Genomic DNA, 23449 nt, shown 5'->3' on the forward strand with positions numbered 1-23449 from the left:
GCAGCAAATCGGTCAATTGCTTCCCGTTGTGTCAAGTCTCTTCCGTACCTGTAATTTAGAGATACGTTTAGGCCTCCCGGTGAAGAAGCTCTCAAGGCAAACAATACAAACTTCAGAGTTTCTAAACATTTTCAATCGTTTTCAGCAAGAAACAGATTGACAAAAACAGGATCTAGGAACTTGGAAATTGCTTCCATACTTTCTTGTATGGAGACTCAGATAAAAATTTCCCATGTGAACTTCAAGGATATTCTAAAATCCTGACCTTTTTTTGTTTTTGTCTTAAGAACAAACACCACCAAAATGTTCCATATGATTATTCCCTGGGTATGTCTTTTGTCTTTTGTCATCATGACACACTTATTACTTAATCCTGTTTTCCAATCTATGCTTTTAAACAAACACATTACACATTACTTTTTAATGCCCTCCTTCCAAACCTCATTTTTCACTGCTTTCTCTTCTCCACATCTTTTAAATTAGATACGGTACATAATTATTTAAGACAAAGTCTTTTTTTTCCACGAGGCCAAACCACACCATCACAACTAGTATATTTATTGAAAATATTACTATTCTTGCTAGATACTTTTTTTCTTTGTGACATAATACATTATACATTTTGTATCTTTTAAATTGTAATCCTATGCAAATCTATTTTGGAGATATTCCTACAGAACCCAGAATAAACACATAACATTTTGTACTATTATTAGAATTTATCTTATTCACAGCTATTATTTGTTACCTTAACAATACGTACAAACTTCTAAAACCCTGCCTGATATTTTAATGTGTAATAATAAATGTTTTACATATCATGCTATTTGGAAATGCAAAATATAATTTTAATTATCTACTCAGCAACAGTAATGTATAGGTATTTTTAAAGGACCTGAATCTCGCTCTCACATTTCATTGTTAGGATTTTATAGTACCCTCTCCCAGATAATGCACCTGCTTTATTCTTTCATAGAATTTGTTCAGAAAATAGCTGGTAATTCTGTTAATTGTCAAATTCCAATTCCGGAAATCCTTGGACAGAAACAATAAAGTATTCTGTCACAGCTCTCTGGAGGAACTTCCAATCTGGTAATGATCCATGAAGATGTCTCAAATCAAATCCCTCTGATAATCTATAACGACAAATGTCATATTCTCTCCAATTGGTTAATTCCTATTATATTACAGAATAGAATAAGAGCAATAGATACCTTGGAGGTCTTCTAGTCTAACCTCTTGCTCAAATAGGAGACCCTATTCTGGACAAATGGGTTTTCAATCTTGTCTTAAAATCTTCCAATGATAAGAACATTCGTAACTTGTGGAGTCAATTGTTCCCCCTGACAGGAAATTTCTCCTTAATTCTAGGTTGTCTCTCTTTTTGATAAGCTTCTATCTGTTATTTCTTGTCCTGCTCAAGATGCTTTGAAGAATAGGCCAATCTTCTGTTCTCTGTGTCAGCCTCTCAAGTATTAGAAAAATGCTAACTTGTCACCACTAGTTCTTCCTCTTCTATTCTGTGCCCAGAACCAACATACCTCTGTCGTAAGTGGGAGCTTACCACTACCAATCGCAACAGAAATGAATACAGGCAGTCCTTGACTTACTACAGTTCATTTAGTGATCAAAGTTCAGATAAAAAAATGTGACTTATGACCATTTTCCACACTTACAACCCAGGCGGAGGTTACTACCTCTGCTGCTCCCGGCGCACTGTGCGCACAGCTCTGCATTTCTGGCATGCGTGCATGCACATCAGAATCAGATTTTGCTTCTGCGCATGCAATTGCAAGGGGACTCCCGTGCGCATGAGTTTTCGGCTATTTTTTTCTTCCACACATGCACAAAAGTAAAAAATCACCGCATCCCTTCATGAGATTTTGCTTCCTGTGCATGCACAGAAGCAAATCTTGTTCAGATGCGCGCACGCACAGGAGACACAAAGCTGCATGTGCAGCTCCCTTTTCACTACCAGTAAGATGGGATTGACCATACAGGTAGGAACTGCTATTGTTACAACCACTGCTGCATTCCCACGGTCACAAGATAAAAATTAATATGCTTGGCAACTGGTCCGTATTTATGACAATTGTAGTGTCCAGGGATCATGTGATCCGCTTTTGCAATCTTCTGACAAGCAAAGTTAAATGTTGAAGTCAGTTTTACTTAACAACCATGTTAATAATTTAACAACAACTGCAATGATTCACTTAACAGCTATGACAAGAAAGGTTGTAAACTCATTTAACAAATACAGTGGTACCTCTACTTAGGAACTTAATTCGTTCCGTGACCAGGTTCTTAAGTAGAAAAGTTTGTAAGTAGAAGCAATTTTCCCCATAGGAATCAATGTAAAAGCAAATAATGCGTGCAAACCCATTAGGAAAGAAATAAAAGCTCAGAATTTGGGTGGGAGGAGGAGGAGGAAGACAAGGAGGAGGACAGTCGCTGCCGAAGGAAAAAGATGAAGAGAGGGAAATTTTTAAAAAATCCAAAACTTTAAGGCTTTAAAAAAAACAGAGGGACTCTGAGGCGGCGAGGAGGAGTATGCGCCTCCCCATATATCTGGCGCAAGGCTGCCTCCTATACACTGCTCCAGAGAGAGAATCCCAGGTGGGCAAGAGGGAGGAACCTCCCGCTCCTTTGACCGAAAGGCTGCTGCTTCCTGCTCCCTGCTTCCTCTTCCTTTCCAAGCTGAAGGGCTCCCCTCTTCTCTCGCTCACTCGCTTTGTAGCCAGCGCCTTTCCTTCACTGTGGTGAGTCATCGGTTTGGCTGAAGCCCAGTTGATCCAGCCGGGAAGAAGCACCCCTTTTCCTTTCCGCATCCAGATGCTCCGAGAGGCAACCTTGCGCCGGGTGTATGGGAGACAGTGTGAGGGAGTCACCGCAGCGAAGTGGTTTATTACCTGTCCAAGCGCCCAGAGAAAGAAAAATGTTCCGTTCGCTCTGGGCTGCCCAGAGCAAAGGGAGCATTTCTTTTCTCTGGGCACTGGCAGAGATTTATTTCCTCTCAAAGTGCCCAGAAAAAGGAAAATGCTTTGTTCCCTCTGGACTGCCAAAGCTTCCTTAAGCACCACTGAAAGGCTCCTCTGGCAGCCCAGAAAAGCCGGAGATGGACAGGATTAAAGGGGGAATGGCAGGAAACTGGCTGGGCCTTTGTGCCGCTCTCAAATTTCCTGGAAAATTTTTCTGGGCTCGGGTTCTTAAGTAGGAAATGGTTCTTAAGAAGTTCTTAAGAAGAGGCAAAAAAATCTTGAACACCCGGTTCTTATCTAGAAAAGTTCTTAAGGAGAGGCGTTCTTAAGTAAGAGGTACCACTGTATCTCACTTTATCAACATAAATTTTAGGCAAAATTGTGGTTGTAAGGCCAGGACAACTTGTAGTGGACTATTGTTTCCCAATTCCCTTTCATGCTTCACTTTTGCCTTCTTATATGCTGGAAATGTGATATTATTGCCTATTACCTATTTTCCTGTATGTCAGCCTAACTTTGAAGAACATGAACAAACTACTGAAAGATCTACACACTATAGCAACAGCTACTTCTCCTTCAAAAATCATGGATATATTGACTAAGTCTAGATTTCTTTCTTTTTTTAAAAAAAAGTTAGGTTTGTTCAGGCTTCTGCCCATTCAGGGTTAGGGAGGCAGGATGGAGGCTGCTTTAAGGCTAAAAATCCACTGCATCCAGCTGTGAAGAAAAACATCGCCTTGAAAGGAAAGGGAAAAGATGCCATTTCAGAAAAGCTTGTCCCCTGATGCATACTGTTTTCAGTCAGCTTGCGCAGTGAAATTTGCTTGTTATTACTGAAATATCTAAAGTTTAACCCTTGACCCAGGGTCATCACATACAGCGTGAAGCCATGAACTGGTTTCCAGGCATTCTGTGCAGCAGGGATCCAGGGAGCACCAAATCAAAGGCTTCTCTAGAACTTTTGAATGCTTCAGTGTTCTGAACTGGTTGTTACATACATGGGATATTCAGTAATGACAATGAAGCTAAATTCTGAGAAGTTCCTGGAATGGTAACATCTTATAATGCATCCTTTCTTTATTTCCCAGGAAATTTGAAAGTGGCACGAAAGCCTGGCCGTAGGCTATTCCCCTTTTAATCCCGGCCATCTCAGGCTTTTCTGGGCTGCCAGAGGAGCCTTTCGGTGGCGCTTAAGGAGGCTTTGGCAGCCTAGAGCGAACAGAGCGTTTTCCTTTCTCTGGGCACTTGGAGAGGGAATAAACCACTTCGCTGTGGTGACTCCCTCGCGCTGCCTCCCATACACCCAGCACAAGGTTGCCTCCCGGAGCGTCTAGGCATGGAAAGGCAAAAGTGGACGTTCACCTCACCTTCTTCTTTCAGCAGCAACTGTCCTCCTCCTCTTCTTCCTCCTCTTCCTCCCACCCAAATTCCGAGCTTTTATTTCTTTCCTAATGGGTTTGCACACATTATTTGCTTTTACATTGATTCCTATAGGAAAAATTGCTTCTATTTAAGAATGTTTCTACTTAAGAACCTAGTCATGAAATGAATTAAGTTCTTAAGTAGAGGTACCACTGTATTATAAAAAGTCCTATAATGGCACCATTCTCACTTCTTAAAGTTCCAAACTATTTTAGACTATTTCCTCATTACCCTCATTGCTGTCAACACTCAAATGCAGAGGTCATCTATTCAATTTATTAAAACAATATAAAATGATGGCATGAGACTAACATGACCTAATCTTGCTGTTCAGGAGGAAAAGTCAAGAAAGGGGGAGGTGGAAAGGGAGAAATCAACCATCTGTCCACAATCTCCAGAATTCCTGCACTTCTAAAGTTAAAACTGAACAGTTTTTCATCTTGAGCAGAGATAGAGAATCATGTGAGCACGAAGGTAATAATGTAAAAGTGGTCATAACTCAACTCATTTGGAAAGGAAATTAGAAAAAATTGTTCTAGTTCATCATATTTTCCACCAAAGTTTCTGCCATCTAAGAAATCTATCCTTCTGTTTTGCTGTTGTCCTTTGTGGCAAAGTACAGTCAAAAATTATTTATTTAATATAATATACAGTGGTTAGGGCTGCAAGGGTCTTCAAACTTGGCAAGTTTGAGACCTGCGGACTTCAACTCCCATTCCTGAGCTAACATGACTGGAGGAGGAATTCTGGGAGTTGAAGTCCACACGTCTTGAAGCTGTCAAGTTTGAAGTTTGTAAAAAGAATACATGGTTGTAAAAAGTATTCTGCTACACTGGTATTTTATTAAATAATATATTACTACACTATTTGGTTCAGAAAAGTTTTTTCCTTGTTTTCCACCTCTAAAATCTAGGTGCGTTTTATACTCCTGTGTGTCTTATACTCTGAAAATACAGCAATTATATTATATTATATTATATTATATTATATTATATTATATTATACTATATTTTTATATTATTATAATAAATATAATATTATATTAATTACATCACATTTTATTTATTTATTTATTTATTTATTTACTTACTTACTTACTTACTTACTTACTTACTTACTTACTTACTTACTTACTGATTTATTGGATTTGTATGCCGCCCCACTCCGTGGACTCGGGGTGGCTAACAACAGTGGTAAAAACAGCATGTGACAATCCAATAGTAAAACAGCTAAAAACCCTTGTTATAAAAACCAATCATACATATAAACATACCATGCATAAATTGTAGAAGCCTAGGGAGAAAGAATATCTCAGTTCCCCCATGCCTGACGACAGAGGTGGGTTTTAAGGGGATTACGAAAGGCAAGGAGGGTGGGGGCTATTCTAATCTCTGGGGGGAGTTGGTTCCAGAGGGTCGGGGCCACCACAGAGAAGGCTCCCATTACATTGTTACCATTACATTGCTATATTATGCGCATGCTAGTTACCAGCTGAGGTAACCAGCATGCACATATAATATTCTTAAAATTGTAGAAATCTTTTCTATTATCCCTTCCAACTCCCAATTTTTCTAGGGCCTTAAATTTCTAAGTCCGCATCAACCTTCTTTAAATTAGCATAGCCCATTCTTTATTCTTGCACTTTCATTTTACAAATCCAGTAATATTTGAACATTTGAAAGGTACTGGGGATAGTGGAAACTATTCTTTTATCTACTCATGATAAGAAATTATACTAACAAAACTGTGGTGAAGAGACTAGGGCTACATTATATATTCAATCACTGCTTATAAGCTTAAACAGCATTTGCTGCAGTAGAAAAGTGTGTGCCTCTTATTTCTTGGTACCAATTTCTCTCTCAATAATGCTACTATGAAAAGCAAATTTATGAGATGCTATGCTCTCTTTACTTCATCGGAAAGTCCCAGATTTTCGATAAATCTCACTTTGTATATAATGCCACCTAATGGGCAAACGAATGTATAACCAGGAAACTTTCCAACATAAAGATTTTTTTCTCTGTTAAAACTTGTTCAGCAATTATAAAACATTCAGGGACAATATTCAACAGGACAATTACTGTAAAATATATCCTGTGTCACTACAAATTACAATGAAGGACGCTGTTGGTTTTTCAAAGAAAGTTTCTGCGGTGAATATGTACATGTCAGAATCTCAGAATCAGAATGGTGATGCGGTTTACTTTGGCAATACTGTACTATGTTAGTGGTTTCTCATTGCCAGGATTTTCTTCTTCTTTTTTTTACTACTAGTGGCAAATATGTGTGACTCAAGAGTTGAAATATTGGGATCTTGGTGTTTGCTGAGCTTGCTTGTCTTCTTGTAAACATTTTACCATCAAACTAATTAACGCTGTCAGGGCTTTGATAGAACGGAGTGTAGTTTGCTGGCCTGGATAATTATAGTTCTGGTTTTCTCTGAAAATCTACTTAGTTTCTCAACCCAGGGAACATAATGTACTGTATTGTTATATTATATCCTCTTAACCGCCCCGAGCCCTCGGAGAAGGGTGGCATACAAATCAGATAGATAGATAGATAGATAGATAGATAGATAGATAGATAGATAGATAGATAGATAGACAGACAGACAGACAGACAGACAGACAGACAGACAGACAGAAAATATTTTATTAAAGTTTACAAATATAAAGATAAAAGACTAATACAAATTAAGGAAAATATTAATAAGAAGATAAACAAAGAAATAGGGGGGGAAAGAAAATTAACAATTAAGAAAAATGCTATAAAAGGCAAGTATAAGCTTCAGTAACATAACACCTTTATAAAATCACTTCCCTTATCTCAACTCTTATCAATCATCAAATTGCAGAAACCTATCATTTACTATTAATCAGCAAAAGTCTATTAAAAGCTACTAAAAATAGTAACATATATATTTAACCTTAATTAAACGAATCTGTTATAATCCAGTTTATCATTTTCACTATGAGAAAGAGTCAAAGAAATCTCTCCTTACTTATAAACCTCATCATTCAATTCTGATCACCACTGCTAATATTGGAAGCAAGACTTGGGACCATTACTTAGAATGATCTGGGGGTGGGAGGGAAAGAGTGAGGGTTTTTTTAGAGAGAGAGGTTCTGCACTGAAAAATTCTAATGCCATAGTCCCATATCTAAAAGGCTTGTTTATAAGGCTTGGGTTTTTTAATAGACAAAAAGGCTTGCGTTATAAGTTTAGCAGAGATGTTAAGTATGCAAATACATTTTTAAAGTGCAGGACATAATTTATACACAGCTTCAAATTGTTGCTAGGCATGATTTTCCATAGGGACATTTTCTGGAGAACTCTCAATCTGCTGCTTGTGATTTAATGCTCATTTGCACTTGATTTCTAAAAATATACTACCATCTCTTTTTTTCCTTAGAAAAACTTTAATTACTTCACGTTAAGTAAACATATCATATTGGTGATGTTTTTCTACATAAGGCCTTTCTCAGTTTCTCCCTCTCCTGAGTAATCCCATACTCTACCTAAAGACCTGAACATTCGATTAACGAATGCATTGGGGAAAGCAAGGACAGGGAGGTCATTACTTAGGTGCTTCATTTAACATAATCCTTGACTTCCAACATGAATTGGCAGGCTCCATTAATGCAGTAAGTCGGGGACCACCTGTATAGCATACAGTTATTCCTCATCTGTAATTAGAACCAGAATTTGGGTCATAAGTAGAGGCACTCATGACTAGATCCAATTCTACATCAGTTTCTAATGTTGTTGTTACCTGAATTGTACAGTTGTAAGTTTGAATCACATGGTCAATAAGCAAATCATCTGGTTGAAAGTCCGAATCCATTTTCCTCAATGACTATTTTATTGCTGGAAAAAAACCATCACAAATTGTGATGACATAATGACATGACATTATGAGCTGGGGTGGTGCAGCAGGTAGAGTCCTGTACTGCAGGCCACTGAAGTTGACCGTAGATCTGTAGGTCAGCAGTTCAAATCTCATTCCCGGCTCAAGGTTGACTCAGCCTTCCATTCTTCCAAGGTGGGTATGTTGGGTTTAACCACTCTACTACATGCTTGCACTGTCTTGTAAACACATCTCTATGGTCAGGTCGCAATTAACTGACCACTGTGTCACCTTTTGATGACCAAAAGGGGCAGGTACTCTGCAGACTATATAAACTTCTGCAGAGTAGATGCTTCTCCCCTTCTGATCCTCTTTTCGCCTTGATGACTCTTCCTTGTCCACCTCCTGTGTGCTCCATTATCCTCGGCTGAAGACACATGTGTGAGATGAAATCCAAAGCCATCCTCACACACGGGACCATCCAGAAGTTATTAATATGGACTGGAATATAAGCTTATCTGCCTGCAATCTGTAATTGCATGAATCAACAAAATTGTAAGTAAAGATTGTATTTTTCATCTTTATGAAGGAGCGATCATTCATTGCTAACAAATGGGATTCTGAACCACGTGTTTATTTCTTGCCATGCTAAATCCGCTGCAAATTAAGCCTGCTGAACTCTGCTAATACAAATAATATTAATAATAATCAAAATATCCAACAGGGTAAAATGAGGACCCAGATTGTGGGGGCAATATGCTGGCTCTGTTAAAAAGCGCTATTGCTAACATGTTGTAAGCCGCCCTGCATCTAAGGAGAAGGGCAGCATAAAAATGAAATAAATAAATAATAAATGTGGGATACTGCAATCAGGTGTAAATGTGAGTCAAGTTTCAAGTGTCCAAAATACAGTCATGTGACTCATGTGTGTGTGTGTGTGTGTGTAACATTTTACAATAGTTGGAATGCTTTATGTACCATAAGGCACCTTCTTAAGGCTATCATAACTCAAAATGGTCATTAAATGACCAATTGTAAAACTATCTGTAAACCCTTTGTTAATGTGTAATTTGCCATTTCTGCAATCTAGTGACATTAAACAAAAATAAGAAAATAAAGCAAAAACAAACAGAAAGAAGTGCTTACAAATTCATATATCTGAAATAGTCATACAAGCGAAAGAGAATGCATACTAAAAAAGTAAAAATGGGAAATAAAAACATATCATTTAAAAGTATTTCTTTTGAAAATGGTACTACGACAAAATAGAAGCCTGAGAGACTGATAGGAGAAGTCTATCTAATGCTGTCAAAAATTCTAAGAGTTGGATTGAATGGTTCGGAAAGGGTGAGGGAAGAGGAGGAGGAAGAGGAGATAACTTGGAATCAAACTACGGTATATTCACAATAGCTTGCTACATCTGTAGTGATGGAAAGTTTATTATTTCTGTCAGTTCTGTAAATGTAAATGTTCCAGGATATGGTGAACTTACAACAGCAGAGTTAACATACAACTGAGCTGCTTTGTGCTTTTAATATTAAAAAGAAGATTTATTTCATCCACACAGGTTTGCACCCATACTGTTCACACAATTACCCAATAAATGATACCCTAACAAAAGTTAGTGAGCAGTAAAAAGATGAAATAATGCCTAAATCCCCTTTTCCTGCTGTTGTAAAAACAAGATTCATGTGTCAACTGCAGTACTAGGGAAACACAATGCCTCCCATAACTGAAATGAGAGTAATTCACTAAGCTCCAGTATTTAGCTCTGGGTGACTTCAGATTGTTTAAAAATATTTTAGAATATTCAACCTGCTATCTATATAGACTTAATGAACTCAATCTGTATAGTCTGGAGAACAGAAGGAAAAGGGGGGATATGATCGAAACATTTAAATATGTTAAAGGGTTAAATAAGGTCCAGGAGGGAAGTGTTTTTAATAGGAAAGTGAACACAAGAACAAGGGGACACAATCTGAAGTTAGTTAGGGGAAAGATCAAAAGCAACATGAGAAAATATTATTTTACTGAAAGAGTAGTAGATCCTTGGAACAAACTTCTAGCAGACGTGGTAGATAAATCCACAGTAACTGAATTTAAACATGCCTGGGATAAACATATATCCATCCTAAGATAAAATACAGAAAATAGTATAAGGGCAGACTAGATGGACCATGAGGTCTTTTTCTGCCGTCTATATAACAGGAATAATCTAACCTACTCTTTCACAACAGAAGTTTTAAACGTATTCTGAAGGAATCCTTGAAATTGTGAGGCTTATCAGAAGTTCATCAATAAAAATTAAATTAGTGCCAAATATACTACATAGCAATGGTCCACAATGTTGCTTCATCCTTGTGTCCAACCGTTTTTCTAAAGCAAAAATTTCTTTGCATACACTAGAAAAATACACTGCTGGCTGTACTGGTTATGGGGGAAAAGAGCATGTCCTGGAAGTGGGTTCACCACTCTTAGTGATGGTCAGTGCTGTACTTTAAACTGACATAAACCATCTCCATCTCTAACATATTTACTACGTATCCTGACTTTATTATTATTTTTATTTTTATAAATAGCTCAAGGCAACGGACACACCTAATACTGCTTTTTCCTATTTTCCCCACAACAACAATCCGGAGAGGCAAGTTGAGCTGAGAGAGCAAGGGTGAAATTCAAACATTTTCCCAACCGGTTCTGTAGGCGTGGCTTGGTGGGCATGGCAGGGGAAGGATACTGCAAAATCCCCATTCCCTCCCCACTCCTGGAGGAAGGATATTGCAAAATCCCCATTCCCACCCCACTCTGGGGCCATCCAGATGTGGTATTTGCTGGTTCTCTGAACTACTTTTTAAAAATAATATTTTTAAATTATTTTTTTTATAATAATAAAACATACATACTACGTAAAACGCAGTATGCTCCCGCCACCCAACAACGTTCAAACTCCTCCACCAAAATGAAGGTGTATCTTATTTATAGCATTTTAAACCAAGAACATTACAATATTTACAAATTATAGAGTGATTCCAATTTATTCTTTATACCTTGGTCTCGAATTCTACCAACCATATAATCTCTAACCCTGTCCCATTATCCCATCAGTTCCTGCACTTTATTTTCATTAATCATGTTCATCTTTATATTCATAATTTCAAACTGAATGTGTTCCACCATGTGCTGGTACCAATTTTGTATTGCCCATTGTATTGCATCCTTGCAAACTAAACTATTACCACTTGGGCACTTTATTATTATTTATTATTATTATTTATTGGATTTGTATGCCGCCCCTCTCCGCAGACTCGGGGCGGCTAACAACAGCAGTAAAACAGTACAACAAAATTCAATACTAAAAAAGCAGTTAAAAACCCATTATATAAAAACCAATCATACATATAAACATACCATACATAAAATTGTGAAGGCCTAGGGGGAAAGTGTATCTTAGTTCCCCCATGACTGGCGGCAGAAGTGGGTTTTAAGCAGCTTACGAAAGGCAAGGAGGTGGGGGCAATTCTAATCTCTGGGGGGAGTTGGTTCCAGAGGGTCGGGGCCGCCTCAGAGAAGGCTCTTCCTCTGGGTCCCGCCAAGCGACATTGTTTGGTTGACGGGACCCGGAGAAGACCCACTCTGTGGGACCCGGAGAAGACCCACTCTATAGCTGCTTCTTTAATTTCTCTGAATTCTCCCATATCGCTCCTTATTACTAATGCTGCCATCTCCTTTGTAATCACCTTTTTAATATTTAACTTCCTATTAATTTCCTCTTGCACTTCTTTCCAAAATTTCTGCACTACCAAACCTGGTTCTCCGAACTACTCAAAATTTCTGCTACTGGTTCTCCAGAACCTGTCAGTACCTGCTGAATTTCACTCCTATGAAAGAGTGAGTGACTGCCTCAAATATACCCAGCCAACTTTCTATACCCAAGGTTAGAACTCTGCCTCCTGGTTTCAACTTTAAACCAAAAGACCAGCTCTCTCAACTTTTTCCAGCTTCCCTCCAAATGTGTATTTAATCCAGAGGAGATCCAAAAGTAAAGTTTTCCCCTCAAAACAGCTTGCTTACTGCTATCTGCTTGCCCCACAATGAGCAGGTTAATGTTGTACAAGTTCATTTGGGGTATGCACTTTGTACAGATAATCTCAAAGGCGGTTTTTCAAAAGGCAGCTGGACTGTTTTTCCTTTACTTGGAAGATGGAAGGATTTATATTCCTTGTAGTCAATCCGGTGGTTAGCACTCTTTCTGAGAGACATTGAGGCCGCTTGGAAGTTTATGTGATGACTGCAAGGAATATAAATCCTTCCATCCTCCACCATTCAGTCAGAACTGAAGAAGCTTCTTGAATATGAAGTGAAACATCTTCAAGGAGAAATGAAGTCCAGTTGCCTTTTGAAAAAGTACCTTTGGGACAACCTAGATCTGGATGACTGATAGAAACATAGAAACATAGAAAATCTCTGTAGAGCTCTAGACAGAGAGGCTGCATCTGCACTTACAAGAGAAGTGCTGGTGTGTGGAATTTGTTAATTTCAATCAATATAGTAAAAAAAAACAGCGGGAAGAAATCCTACAGGAAGGAAAGCAGCTTTTTGGGAAGACGATGATCTCCATCTCTGGCAAACGGGCGATGCAGGCCACCATCATCTCCCCGACAAGCTGCCTTCCTTCCTGCAGGATTCACCGCCGCCGCCGCACAGCACCCAGCACTGGCTGCATTGGCAGCAGTGGCAGAGGTGCCCCGGTTAGTCCCGCCTGGGAGCTGCCAGCGGGAAGAAATCTTGCAGAAAGGAAAGCAGCTCATTGGGGAAACAACGTCGCCCGCTCGCCAGAGACGGGGGAGTGTCGTCTCCCCAACAAGCTGCTCTCCTTCCTGCAGGATTTTTTCACGCTGGTGGCTCTCAGCCTGGACGGCTTCAGGCCATGACTCTGCACATACGTAGGAAATTGAAGGGTGGCGCCTAACTTGTAGCAAAATGTAACAGGTGTATACTTGCTGGCACCATCAAAGCATTTCTTTGCCTAACAAAGTACATTCTTTGCCTATTGCCAAAAAGTTCCCTAGAGTTTGCCCTTGCATTTGCAACATTATGAATGCTATACTGTTCATTGTATAGGAATTACTACATCATGTAAAACTGCGCATGTACATAGCAAAAGTTGCATAGAAACATTCCTATAAGAAAACTGGCTGGAAAATAAGTTTGTATTGATTCGCTCGTGGTAATAAAGTTGGCTTCTACGATGGCCTTTGTCTCTCTTTAAACCCTTCTCCCTTCTACATAGAAGGCTCAGTCAACTTTGAGCCTGGTGAATTTTGAACTGCCAAATTGCAGCCAGCTGGAAATCAGTAAAAGTAGCCTCTGGTACCACATTTTAACCATTGGCATCTCCACAGCTCCTAATTTAGCAGCGCTTCTTCTCTAACCTGCCATTTCGAAGAAATTAAAGCCAATTCCTCTTCCTATCATGATAATTGGGAAAACAGTACAAAAAGGATTGCCTGTGAAAAGGTTCATGATTATGTTCCAGCCAAGTATATCAAGGTAGCCCTCAGAAAATTATTACTGTATGAGATACCAGCTTCTAATCTTTCAAATGAGTTGGACTATAGCTTTTACCTGTCTGTTATGAATAAAGGTAATAGATTGATTATAGCTATAATTACAGAATTATAATTGCTAGCTTTTAAAATATATAAGGCTACAGTTAGAAATATGACAATTTTATCCTAGTCCATTAGTGAATTTCATGGCAAAGTGAACGTGTTTTTTCTTGTTCTATAATATTGGAATGGAATTAATTGTAGACCACTTTATGCTAATTGAGTTTTTCTAAGGCAGTATTTGTTCTGAAGATCAGATCCTTATGTCATGTATCCTGGCAAGGTTTAAATCAGGTTTTACATAGTAATTTTACCTTTACCATTTCACAAGAGAAAGTTTTTTAAAGTATTCCTGGAATAAGACGGTAAGGACAATATGTATACTGTACAGATTACTATTTATCACTGCTTTTCTTTGGAATGAAAAGTTTCCTTTTCTGGAATGTTGCTCCGTTTCATAAAGCAGTGCTTATTAAGTATGCCATCCATATTATGTGCTGCTTAATCCTAAAATTTGGCAAACCCATTTCTTCCCATGTTGACTGTATGACTGTAACTTGTTGCTTATATCCTAAGATTTTTATTAATATTGCTTCTTCACTGCTTATTTGACCCCTATGACAATCATTAAGTGTCGTACCACATGATTCTTGACAAATGTATATTTTATTTTATTTACGCTGAGAGCATATGCGCCAAGACAAATTCCTTGTGTGTCCAATCACACTTGGCCAATAAAATTCTATTCTATTCTATTCTATAAGAAAAAAATGACAAAAGTGTACCAACTTTATACAGGGTGCGTTCCAAAAGTAATGCAATTGAATTTCCCGCACCACTCGTATTTATTTATTTATTTATTTGATTTGATTTGATTTGATTTGTATGCCGCCCCTCTCATAGACTCGGTCAGAGTGGGACCGAAGCACTTGGAGTAGGAGGGGGGGACACTAAGTTTTGCCGCGAAACCGATCTCAGTACTCTACAAGCTGCAGAAGTGGCAGGACGTCAGTTATTGTAAACCTCTGCACACTGACCATGTCATGAAAAGACCAACCAAGCGGAAATTTCAAGTGAACTTTTGCAACGAATAGAAATCGAATCTGATTATTTGGACAACGTCATCACTGGTGAGGAAACCTGGGTTTTTGAATATGACCAGAGAAACAAAACGCCAAAGCTCATAGTGGCACACCGACCAGTCCCCCAAGCCCAAAAAGGCAAGAATGAGCAAATCAAAAGTGAAAACAATGCTCATTGTCTTTTTTGACACTAAATGAGTGGTCCATAAAGAGTTTGTTCCTCAAGGACAGACAGTTAACACTGCCTACTACGTGGATATGCTGGAAAGACTCCAAAAAAGGGTCATCAGGACGAGAAAAGACATCTCCGCTACCTGGCAACTCCATCACGACAATGTGCCTTGCCACAACGCGCTACAAGTCCACGGGTTCCTGGCCAAACACCAGGTGCCAACGCTACCCCATCGCCCCTATAGTACTGACGTCGCCCCAGCAGACTTCTTTTTGTTCCATTATTTATTATTATTATTTATTAGATTTGTATGCCCATAGAAGAGATCCAATCAACTGTGACGAAGACCTTGCGAGAGGTCCCCGAAGACGCCTTCCAGAGCGCGTACCGGTCATGGCAGAGTCGCTTGAAAAATGTGTAGAGGCCCAAGGACAGTACTTTGAAGAATTTTAAGTGTTTGTGCAAATCTGTTCAATAAATTAATTTTTTCTTTTAAAAAATTGCATTACTTTTGGAATGCACCCTGTATAATGTCACCCTTTCAGATGAGACATTGCTTGACAATAAAGCTCATGATCTTTACGGACCTCTAAAATTCAATTCTAATTTCTCTATCCAATGTTTAATATTTAAGTGACAAATCTATGCAAATTATAAACAATCAATTTCTGGTCAAGCAGAAAATGACCTCTCTGAGGGCCTGGAGGATTATAGCCACTCAGTAAAGACAATGCTGTACTGTAGAGATCAATATTATTATTTGAGATAAAACTCTATCGTTATGTCACTGCAAGCATTTACTGTAGCATAGTAAAACATGTAACTATAGGGAAAAAGAAGCCAACAAACTGAAATATACTTCTGATAAAAATGGAAGGCTTTGTTGACTTGTCTTGTGACAAGATCAATTATTCATGTTAGTTTGAAATAAAATAATAACATACAAAAATAATTCAATCAGAACTTTACCTTTAACAAAGAGGTGTACAATCCCTCATATCTATTGTTCCTGTTCCTGGAAACTCTGTATAATTGCATCAGTGATATTTCGTAGAAAATCACCGATTCTTAGTTGAACAGTTTGAGTTTACTAAGTACATGCATGTGTTTGTGCAGGCACTGAAACAGGTAGGTTCAGTGTTTCTAGGTGCCTTAACATATTGCTTAGCAATGATTAAGTCTTTTAAAATGGAAAGTTCTACTCTAGACTATTTGGTGATAACCCTATGATCCATTTTATAAATCTTAAGGGTAAATAAAATCTTTCTAAATTATGCATCCTTTGTGTGCAAAAAAGTTGTCTGCTACATCCACTTTTAATAATTGGGGAAAGGAAGGGACTTACATGGTGAGATTAGGGATTTACAGGGTGAAATTTGTATATTAGCTATTGTTTTCAATCATTATTCCCAGCTTGGCGTCACTTCTATGATATTGATGGCCAGATAAATAAGTGAAGGAATATAAGTGAAGAACTTTTGAGAACACAAAAAGATTAGAAGAAACTAGTTGCCGATCCCTGTCTTAGAGTAATGGAATAATCAGTATATACTAATGAAGCGTCTGAAGTTATTCTAGTTCAAACTGATCCCTTAGTCTTTCTCAGTAACCATAATAGGAAAGTCTATTAAGTTATTTTCTTTTCATTTCCTGTGGAATATTTTAGTTGATCATTAGGTCCAAATCTAAATCTATCATGCAAGCAGTCTCTTTAAAAAAAGACAAGTTCCTTATTCGCTAGCAGTTCTCTTGCATTTTTATGCTGAAAAAATACTGCAAACTACAGGAACATTAGACGATTATTAGTGACATAACTGATTAAGCACTTTTTTTAAAAAAAGCATTGTAGAATCTTTTTCAAATTCCCCTCCAGATTATGTAATCTGAAGGCAAATGTTAAGCTTGGTTACATCTGCAATTTTTTTTAAAATGTCAGAGTTGGATAGACTTTTTAAAACATACTCCTATTTTTAGATTTTAATCCTGGGCCCTGCACCCTATGATAATGTTTTTCAACTTTAGCAACTTTAAGATGTATGGACTTAGCTGAGCTGGCTGGGGAATTCTGGGAATTGAAGTCCAACACATCTTAAAGTTTCCAAGGTTGAAAAACACTGGCCTATGGTTTAGCTGAAGTTAATGTTATTCAACCACATAATGTCTTTCACAGTTGTGAACAAAGATTAGCTTTATAACAGGTTACGGCACTCAAAGCAGCTGCCTCACTTAGTTTTGTGGTAAGACCCCACTGTCCATACACTGCATTTTCTGGATAAACAAGGACTTGCATTTAAAATATTATGCACAAATTTTTAAAAGGAAGCATTATGTTCAGCTGCCATTCTGCAGGGTCATAGAAAAAGAAAGGGTTAAAGAGAAGAATGTAGTAGTTTGTGTTTAGCAAATCTAGCCAACAAACAAAACAAAACCTCAGTGAGAGGTTTGTCAGAATAAGCTTGCCAGAAAAATAAAGCTCCTAAAAAGGGGTTTTTGCTATTATGGTTGTTATTACTATTAGAAAATAAACTGGGACAACCTCATCTGGGCTGAAAAAAATTCAGACAACCACCAGATGACAGCAAAGTGTTAGAATATTTTTAATCATTTTGACTAAATTATTTGTGTGGCTGGGGCAGAATTTAAGAAGGATAGTTGGCTGCTGTTTGTGTGGTGGTGGTGGTGGGCAGAATAGTTGGCTCCATTCTAAGCCCAGTAATATGTCTTCAGTTGACTATCTTATTCCATAAGGATTCCCTCCTGGCCATCCCAACCTTTCTTCAGTTCAGATTCCCTATATAAAATATGAAATTTAAAAATGAAATAAAAACCCACTATCACAGGACCTTTCAGACTTTATATCAAACATAGTAGTAAATTTAAGCTTCCCAAGACCTTAAGTCACCTTGAGTAACTAACAAAGCAAAATTTTCAGTCTTAATATGACATAGAGAAACTGTTTCACTGTGGATAAGAAATAAATAAATACACAGAGAGAGAGTGGTGGGGGGAGAGAGAGAAGAAAATAATGGAATATATGGAATATTTGATAAATTATGGAAGTCGACAGAGTATCATAAAAATGATGGTTCTTCCAGGAGTAATTGGTGGAGATTGTCTATAGCAACCTAAATATTTAAAATTTAAAACTCAAACCCTGGTAATAGCTGACCATTTCCAATGCTGACCCAGATTCTGAGGTTATGACAAAAGTATCTTCTCAAATTGGGAAAGGCTTCCTTAAAGAAGAAGACATACATCAAGAAATAAAAATGAAATATGGGTTATAAATTATCTGTATACCTGAATGTTATTTTTCTCACTTACAAATAAAAAAGGTTTGTAAGATTCAACAAGGGCATTTACATTAATGCCACAGAAACATAGAGACATAGAAACATAGAGCCGGGGTGGCGCAGCAGGTAGAGTGCTGTACTGCAGGCCACTGAAGCTGACTGTAGATCTGAAGGTCAGCGGTTCAAATCTCATCACCGGCTCAAGATTGACTCAGCCTTCCATCCTTCCGAGGTGGGTAAAATGAGGACCCGGATTGTGGGGACAATATGCTGGCTCTGTTAAAAAGTACTATTGCTAACATGTTGTAAGCCGCCCTGAGTCTAAGGAGAAAGGTGGCATAAAAATTGAATAAATAAAATAAATAAATAAACAATACTGACCAACAGTTTTCAATACTATCAACTGGGAATCAAACTGCATTAATTGTAATGTAATGCATACTGCATTAATTGTAATGTATACCAGTCTCCAGGAAGGCAGTAAGAACAAATTGGCAGAGGTTGAATATAATAGCCTCTGGTTCACAGGGATAACATCCATACAAGACTCACTGCTGAGCAAGACTAAATATTAAGGAGTACTGAAAACTCTCAATGGAGGAAATATTTCATATCCAAGGGTACAGGGTTCTTTTTTCAGTTGTCTTTCTGCACATCTGGATGGAGATTCCATTTATACAAATTCATTCATTTTAACATTCACATCATGTAATAATTCACAGCAAAAGATGCTATATGACACAAGTAGGAAATGATAATAAAACCAAGATGAATCAATATATATTCCAGAAAACAGCATCTATAAACTCAGTGTCAAATTTACAATTTAAAAACATCAGCAGTATGATCACACCTTTAGTTCAAATTCCAAACAAAGCAGTATGTTATTAAGCATACATTTGCTAACATAGTAGTGTAGTTTTTTTTTGTTTTAAGGGCAGTCCTTTATCTTGTGTATGTGAGTGCCTTCAAATCAGTGTTTAATCCTTGCACACATCCATGTAATTCTCTTGGCAATATTTTTGGGGAGGCAAGTAATTTGCTTCTGATTTCTTCTTTCAGCTAAGAAAATTTGATTGGCCCAAAGTCATTCAGTTGGCAGAAGACAATAGTAGAATTCATGGCTTCCCAGTTTTTAGTTTAGTGTATTTAACCACTGGCCCTTCCTTCAAGTTAGTTTTATTTATAATATGGAATTCATAATATATAAATGTCATTCAAGAATCAGAAGAGAAAGTTCTCACTGGATAGTTAATATTCATTTGACTTGTAACCTGCTACAATTTACTAAGACAACAAGTTAACAAAATATTAATCACAAAATACAAATTATCCATGGGAAATGCAAATAAAATTATCCATAAATAAATACAATCTTCGAAATCATGGGAGATCTTTCTGGACAATCTGTGTCAGTTGGAAGCTGGAGGCATCAATGGGTATGTCAGATAGCCACATAGGTGATGTTCTCCACATCTTGACTGGAGACTATGCAGCTATGGATGGGCTAGAAGAGCCTGAACCCTAAACAAGACTGAAATTATGTTCATTCATTGCAGGTCCCTGACATTTGTAATTGTGTCCCTTGATGGAGTGGCACTGTCCTTGAAAGGGCAGATATATGACTTGGAACTTCTCCTGGACTCACAGCTATTGATGGACAGGCAGGTGGAGATTGTGCCCCAGAAACTTTTAGCCCACCATGGAAATCTTTCTGTTAAGAAATATATCTGATGGCAGGTCTGCTGTACAATCCTAACCCCTTGTAATTTTTTTAAATTTTTTATTTAATACAGATCTTGTCACATTGGGAATGCTTGCCTGCCTCTTATAGATTTATTTCATTCAGCTTCCTAGGTCCTGCACGTTGTTCCTGAATGTACAGCTCCTATACAGTTATATCCACTTTGTTTTTTTCTATAAGTCACAGTGGAAAATTCTTGATCCTTCAAATGTTGAATTCCAAATCCTATCGGCCCCAGCCAATCTGACCATTTTTAAAGTGTTGTAATCCAAAAGTGTAATCTAGGTTCCCTGTCTTTGAAATACACTTCTTTTTCTTCATCATTTCATTTCCAGGTTTCTATTAAATAACTGTTTCATGCCTCAAGTCTTTCAACACTTTAAGTATTGTGATTCATATGCATTGCAAACCATTTTACATGCCATTTTTGTAAGAGACTTAAGACTCATTTATGTCGTCAGGCTTGAGCCGATTAGATCTTGGCCCCTGGCCAATGAATGTTTGTATGATCGTTGTATGAATGGGTGTGATTGATTTTAATATTTGGGATTTTAGATAGTTATTTAATTTTAATTTAATTGGATTAATGTTATTGTAGTTTACTGTTTTTTATGTGTTATAAGACACCCAGAGTCTTCGGAGAGGAACGGCATAGAAATCCAATAAATAAATAATAATAATAATAATACCTAACTAGAAGGGTTCTGCAGTGTTAAAAGCATTAAAAAGACTAGTGAAAGGTGCAAAAAGCTTACTTGATCTGAAATAAGTTCAGAAACTTTGAAACCTCTAATAAGTAAAGAATCTGAAAAAGATAAATTACGCTGACAATTTTCTTCAAAGATAACAGTGATTAGCAAATCTGCTAAAACAGCCTGAAGAGATCAGTCAGAGCTGCAGTAACTATACAGATGGCACCATCTAAGGGAAGTAGAATGTAATACATAGTCTTGTTTCAAAGGCAACGTTTTCTGCATTCACTAAAACACAGAGACCAGCTTGGATTTCAAATTTTGTAAATTATGCATGGCACTTCATATTTTTCATGCTGGTTTTAAGTTTCCTCTTTATTTTAAGCACAAACGATCTAGAGAAATAAATTGACTTTTGATGCACTTTGTCTATTAATGTCATATAAATATATGCCCTATTCAAATTACCAGGATTAATAAAATAGTGCATCAATATTAAAGATGGGCTTAATGGTGAACACATGGGCCATGTACAAGCTGAGTCCTAGGACAAAATTCAGGCTGCCAGACCATGTATTCCACAACTATGCTGAACAAAAAAATATAATGTATTTTTTTTCATTATAAATCTATGCATCATAGTTACACTACAGAGCCATAAAGGAAAGTAAGGGGAGCAAATTGTTAACTATGGGAGATAGAAGGCTTATCGAATATGCACTGACCTGTACTTTCCTGTTCGTACTTGTACAGCTCTCATTCCACATTGCTGGGCTCCTCCTATATCGTTTACAATATCATCTCCAATCATGATGGCCTGTCACAGCAATGAAAAATAGAGAGAGATGAAGTCAAAAGCATTTGAATCCCACCCTACTTCATCTTCCTTGACATAATAAACTGCTTAATTTGATATTTAATATAGCTATCATACAAATTAAACAACTTAGTATTATTGATTTAAAGGTAACCTATCTGGATTGTATTTCAATCTCTACCTAGAAGACTAAATAGTTGAGCACTGATATTTCAAGTGGTCTGAATGCTATCAGAAAAACCTAGTGTGTATGTGTATACAGTGGTACCTCTACTTAAGAACTTAATTTGTTTCGTGACCAGGTTCTTAAGTAGAAAAGTTTGTAAGTAGAAGCAATTTTTCCCATAGGAATCAATGTAAAAGCAAATAATGCGTGCAAACCCATTAGGAAAGAATTAAAAGCTCGGAATTTGGGTGGGAGGAGGAGGAGAAAGAAGAGAAGGAGGAGGACAGTCGCTGCCGAAGGAAAAAGGTGAGGTGAGGCATATTTTAAAAATCCAAAACTTTAAGGCTTAAAAGAAAAAGAGGGACTCTGAGGCGGCAAGGAGGAGTATATGCCTCTCATACACCTGGCACGAGCCAGAGAGAGAAACCCAGGTGGGCTATAGGGGGTAACCTCCCACTCCTTTGACCGAAAGGCGACTGCTGCTGCTGCTGCTACCCTGTTTCCCCGATAGTAAGACACCCCCAATTGTAAGACATATCGGGGGTTTCAGGGGGGTCGGCTAATATAAGCCGTACCCCGAAAGTAAGACATATGTCTTACTTTCGGGGAAACACGGGGGTATTGCCGCCTCTCTCTCATCTAGCTGCGCGCCGCCTCCTGCCCACGTCCGCACCGTCCCCCTCTCCATACGTCACCGCGCCGTCCCCTGCACTTGTCACTGCCGCCTCCTGCTTAAAATACAGTAATGCACACAGTATTAATCATACATCAGTAAAACATACACACTGGCATACTGGGGTATCATCTGCTGTTTTGCGGTGAATACAATACTGTTCAGGTTGTTAATAAATGTTAATTTTATGGTTAAAACAAAAAATTCGACAATTTTTTTCCGATATAAGACATACCCCGAAAGTAAGACATAGTGGGGCTTTTGGGGATAAAAAGAAAGTAAGACACTGTCTTACTTTCGGGGAAACACGGTATCTGCTTCCTCTTCCTTCCCATGCTGAAGAGCTCCCCTCTTCTCTCGCTCGCTTGCTTTGTTGCCCGCACCTTTCCTTCATTGTGCTGACTCCTCAGTTTGGCTGAAGTTGAGTTGATCCAGCCGGGGCAAAGCGCCCCCTTTTGCCTTTCCGTGCCCAGACACTCTGAGACGCAACCTTGCACTGGGTGTGAGAGGCAGCGTGAGGGAGTCACCACAGTGAAGTGGTTTATTCCCCCACCAAGCGCCCAGAGAAAGGAAAATAATCCGTTTGCTCTGGTCTTCCTGGAGCGAAGGGAGTGTTTCTTTTCTCTGGGCTTTGGCAGAGGTTTATTCCTTCTCCAAGCACCCAGAGAAAGGTAAATGCTTTGTTCACTGTGGACTGCCAAAGCCTCCTTAAGCGCCAGCAAAAGGCTCCTCTGGCAGCCCAGAAAAGCCCGAGATGGCTGGAATTAAAGGGGGAATGGCAGGAAACTGGCCGGGCCTTCATGCCACTCTCAAATTTCCTGGAAATTAAATAGAAAATGATTCTTAAGAAGAGGCAAAAAAAATCTTGAACACCTGATTCTTATCTAGAAAAGTTCTTAAGTAGAGGTACCACTGTACATATACATATTGCAATGGAGAATTTAATACAAGAAA

General features: G+C 38.2%; 1 protein-coding gene across 1 annotated transcript in view; it reads right to left on the reverse strand.

Moving 5' to 3' along the window:
* LHPP (phospholysine phosphohistidine inorganic pyrophosphate phosphatase) overlaps positions 1-23449 on the reverse strand; it is a 161001-nt gene that overhangs the window by 93568 nt on the left and 43984 nt on the right. Inside the window, exon 6 of the mRNA XM_070752532.1 lies at positions 21565-21656. Coding sequence (XP_070608633.1) covers positions 21565-21656 — 92 coding nt within the window. The remainder of the gene's footprint in view (positions 1-21564; positions 21657-23449) is intronic.

This window comes from Erythrolamprus reginae, chromosome 5 (genome assembly GCF_031021105.1).
Source record: "Erythrolamprus reginae isolate rEryReg1 chromosome 5, rEryReg1.hap1, whole genome shotgun sequence".
In the NCBI taxonomy this organism is placed as follows: Eukaryota; Metazoa; Chordata; class Lepidosauria; order Squamata; family Dipsadidae; genus Erythrolamprus; species Erythrolamprus reginae.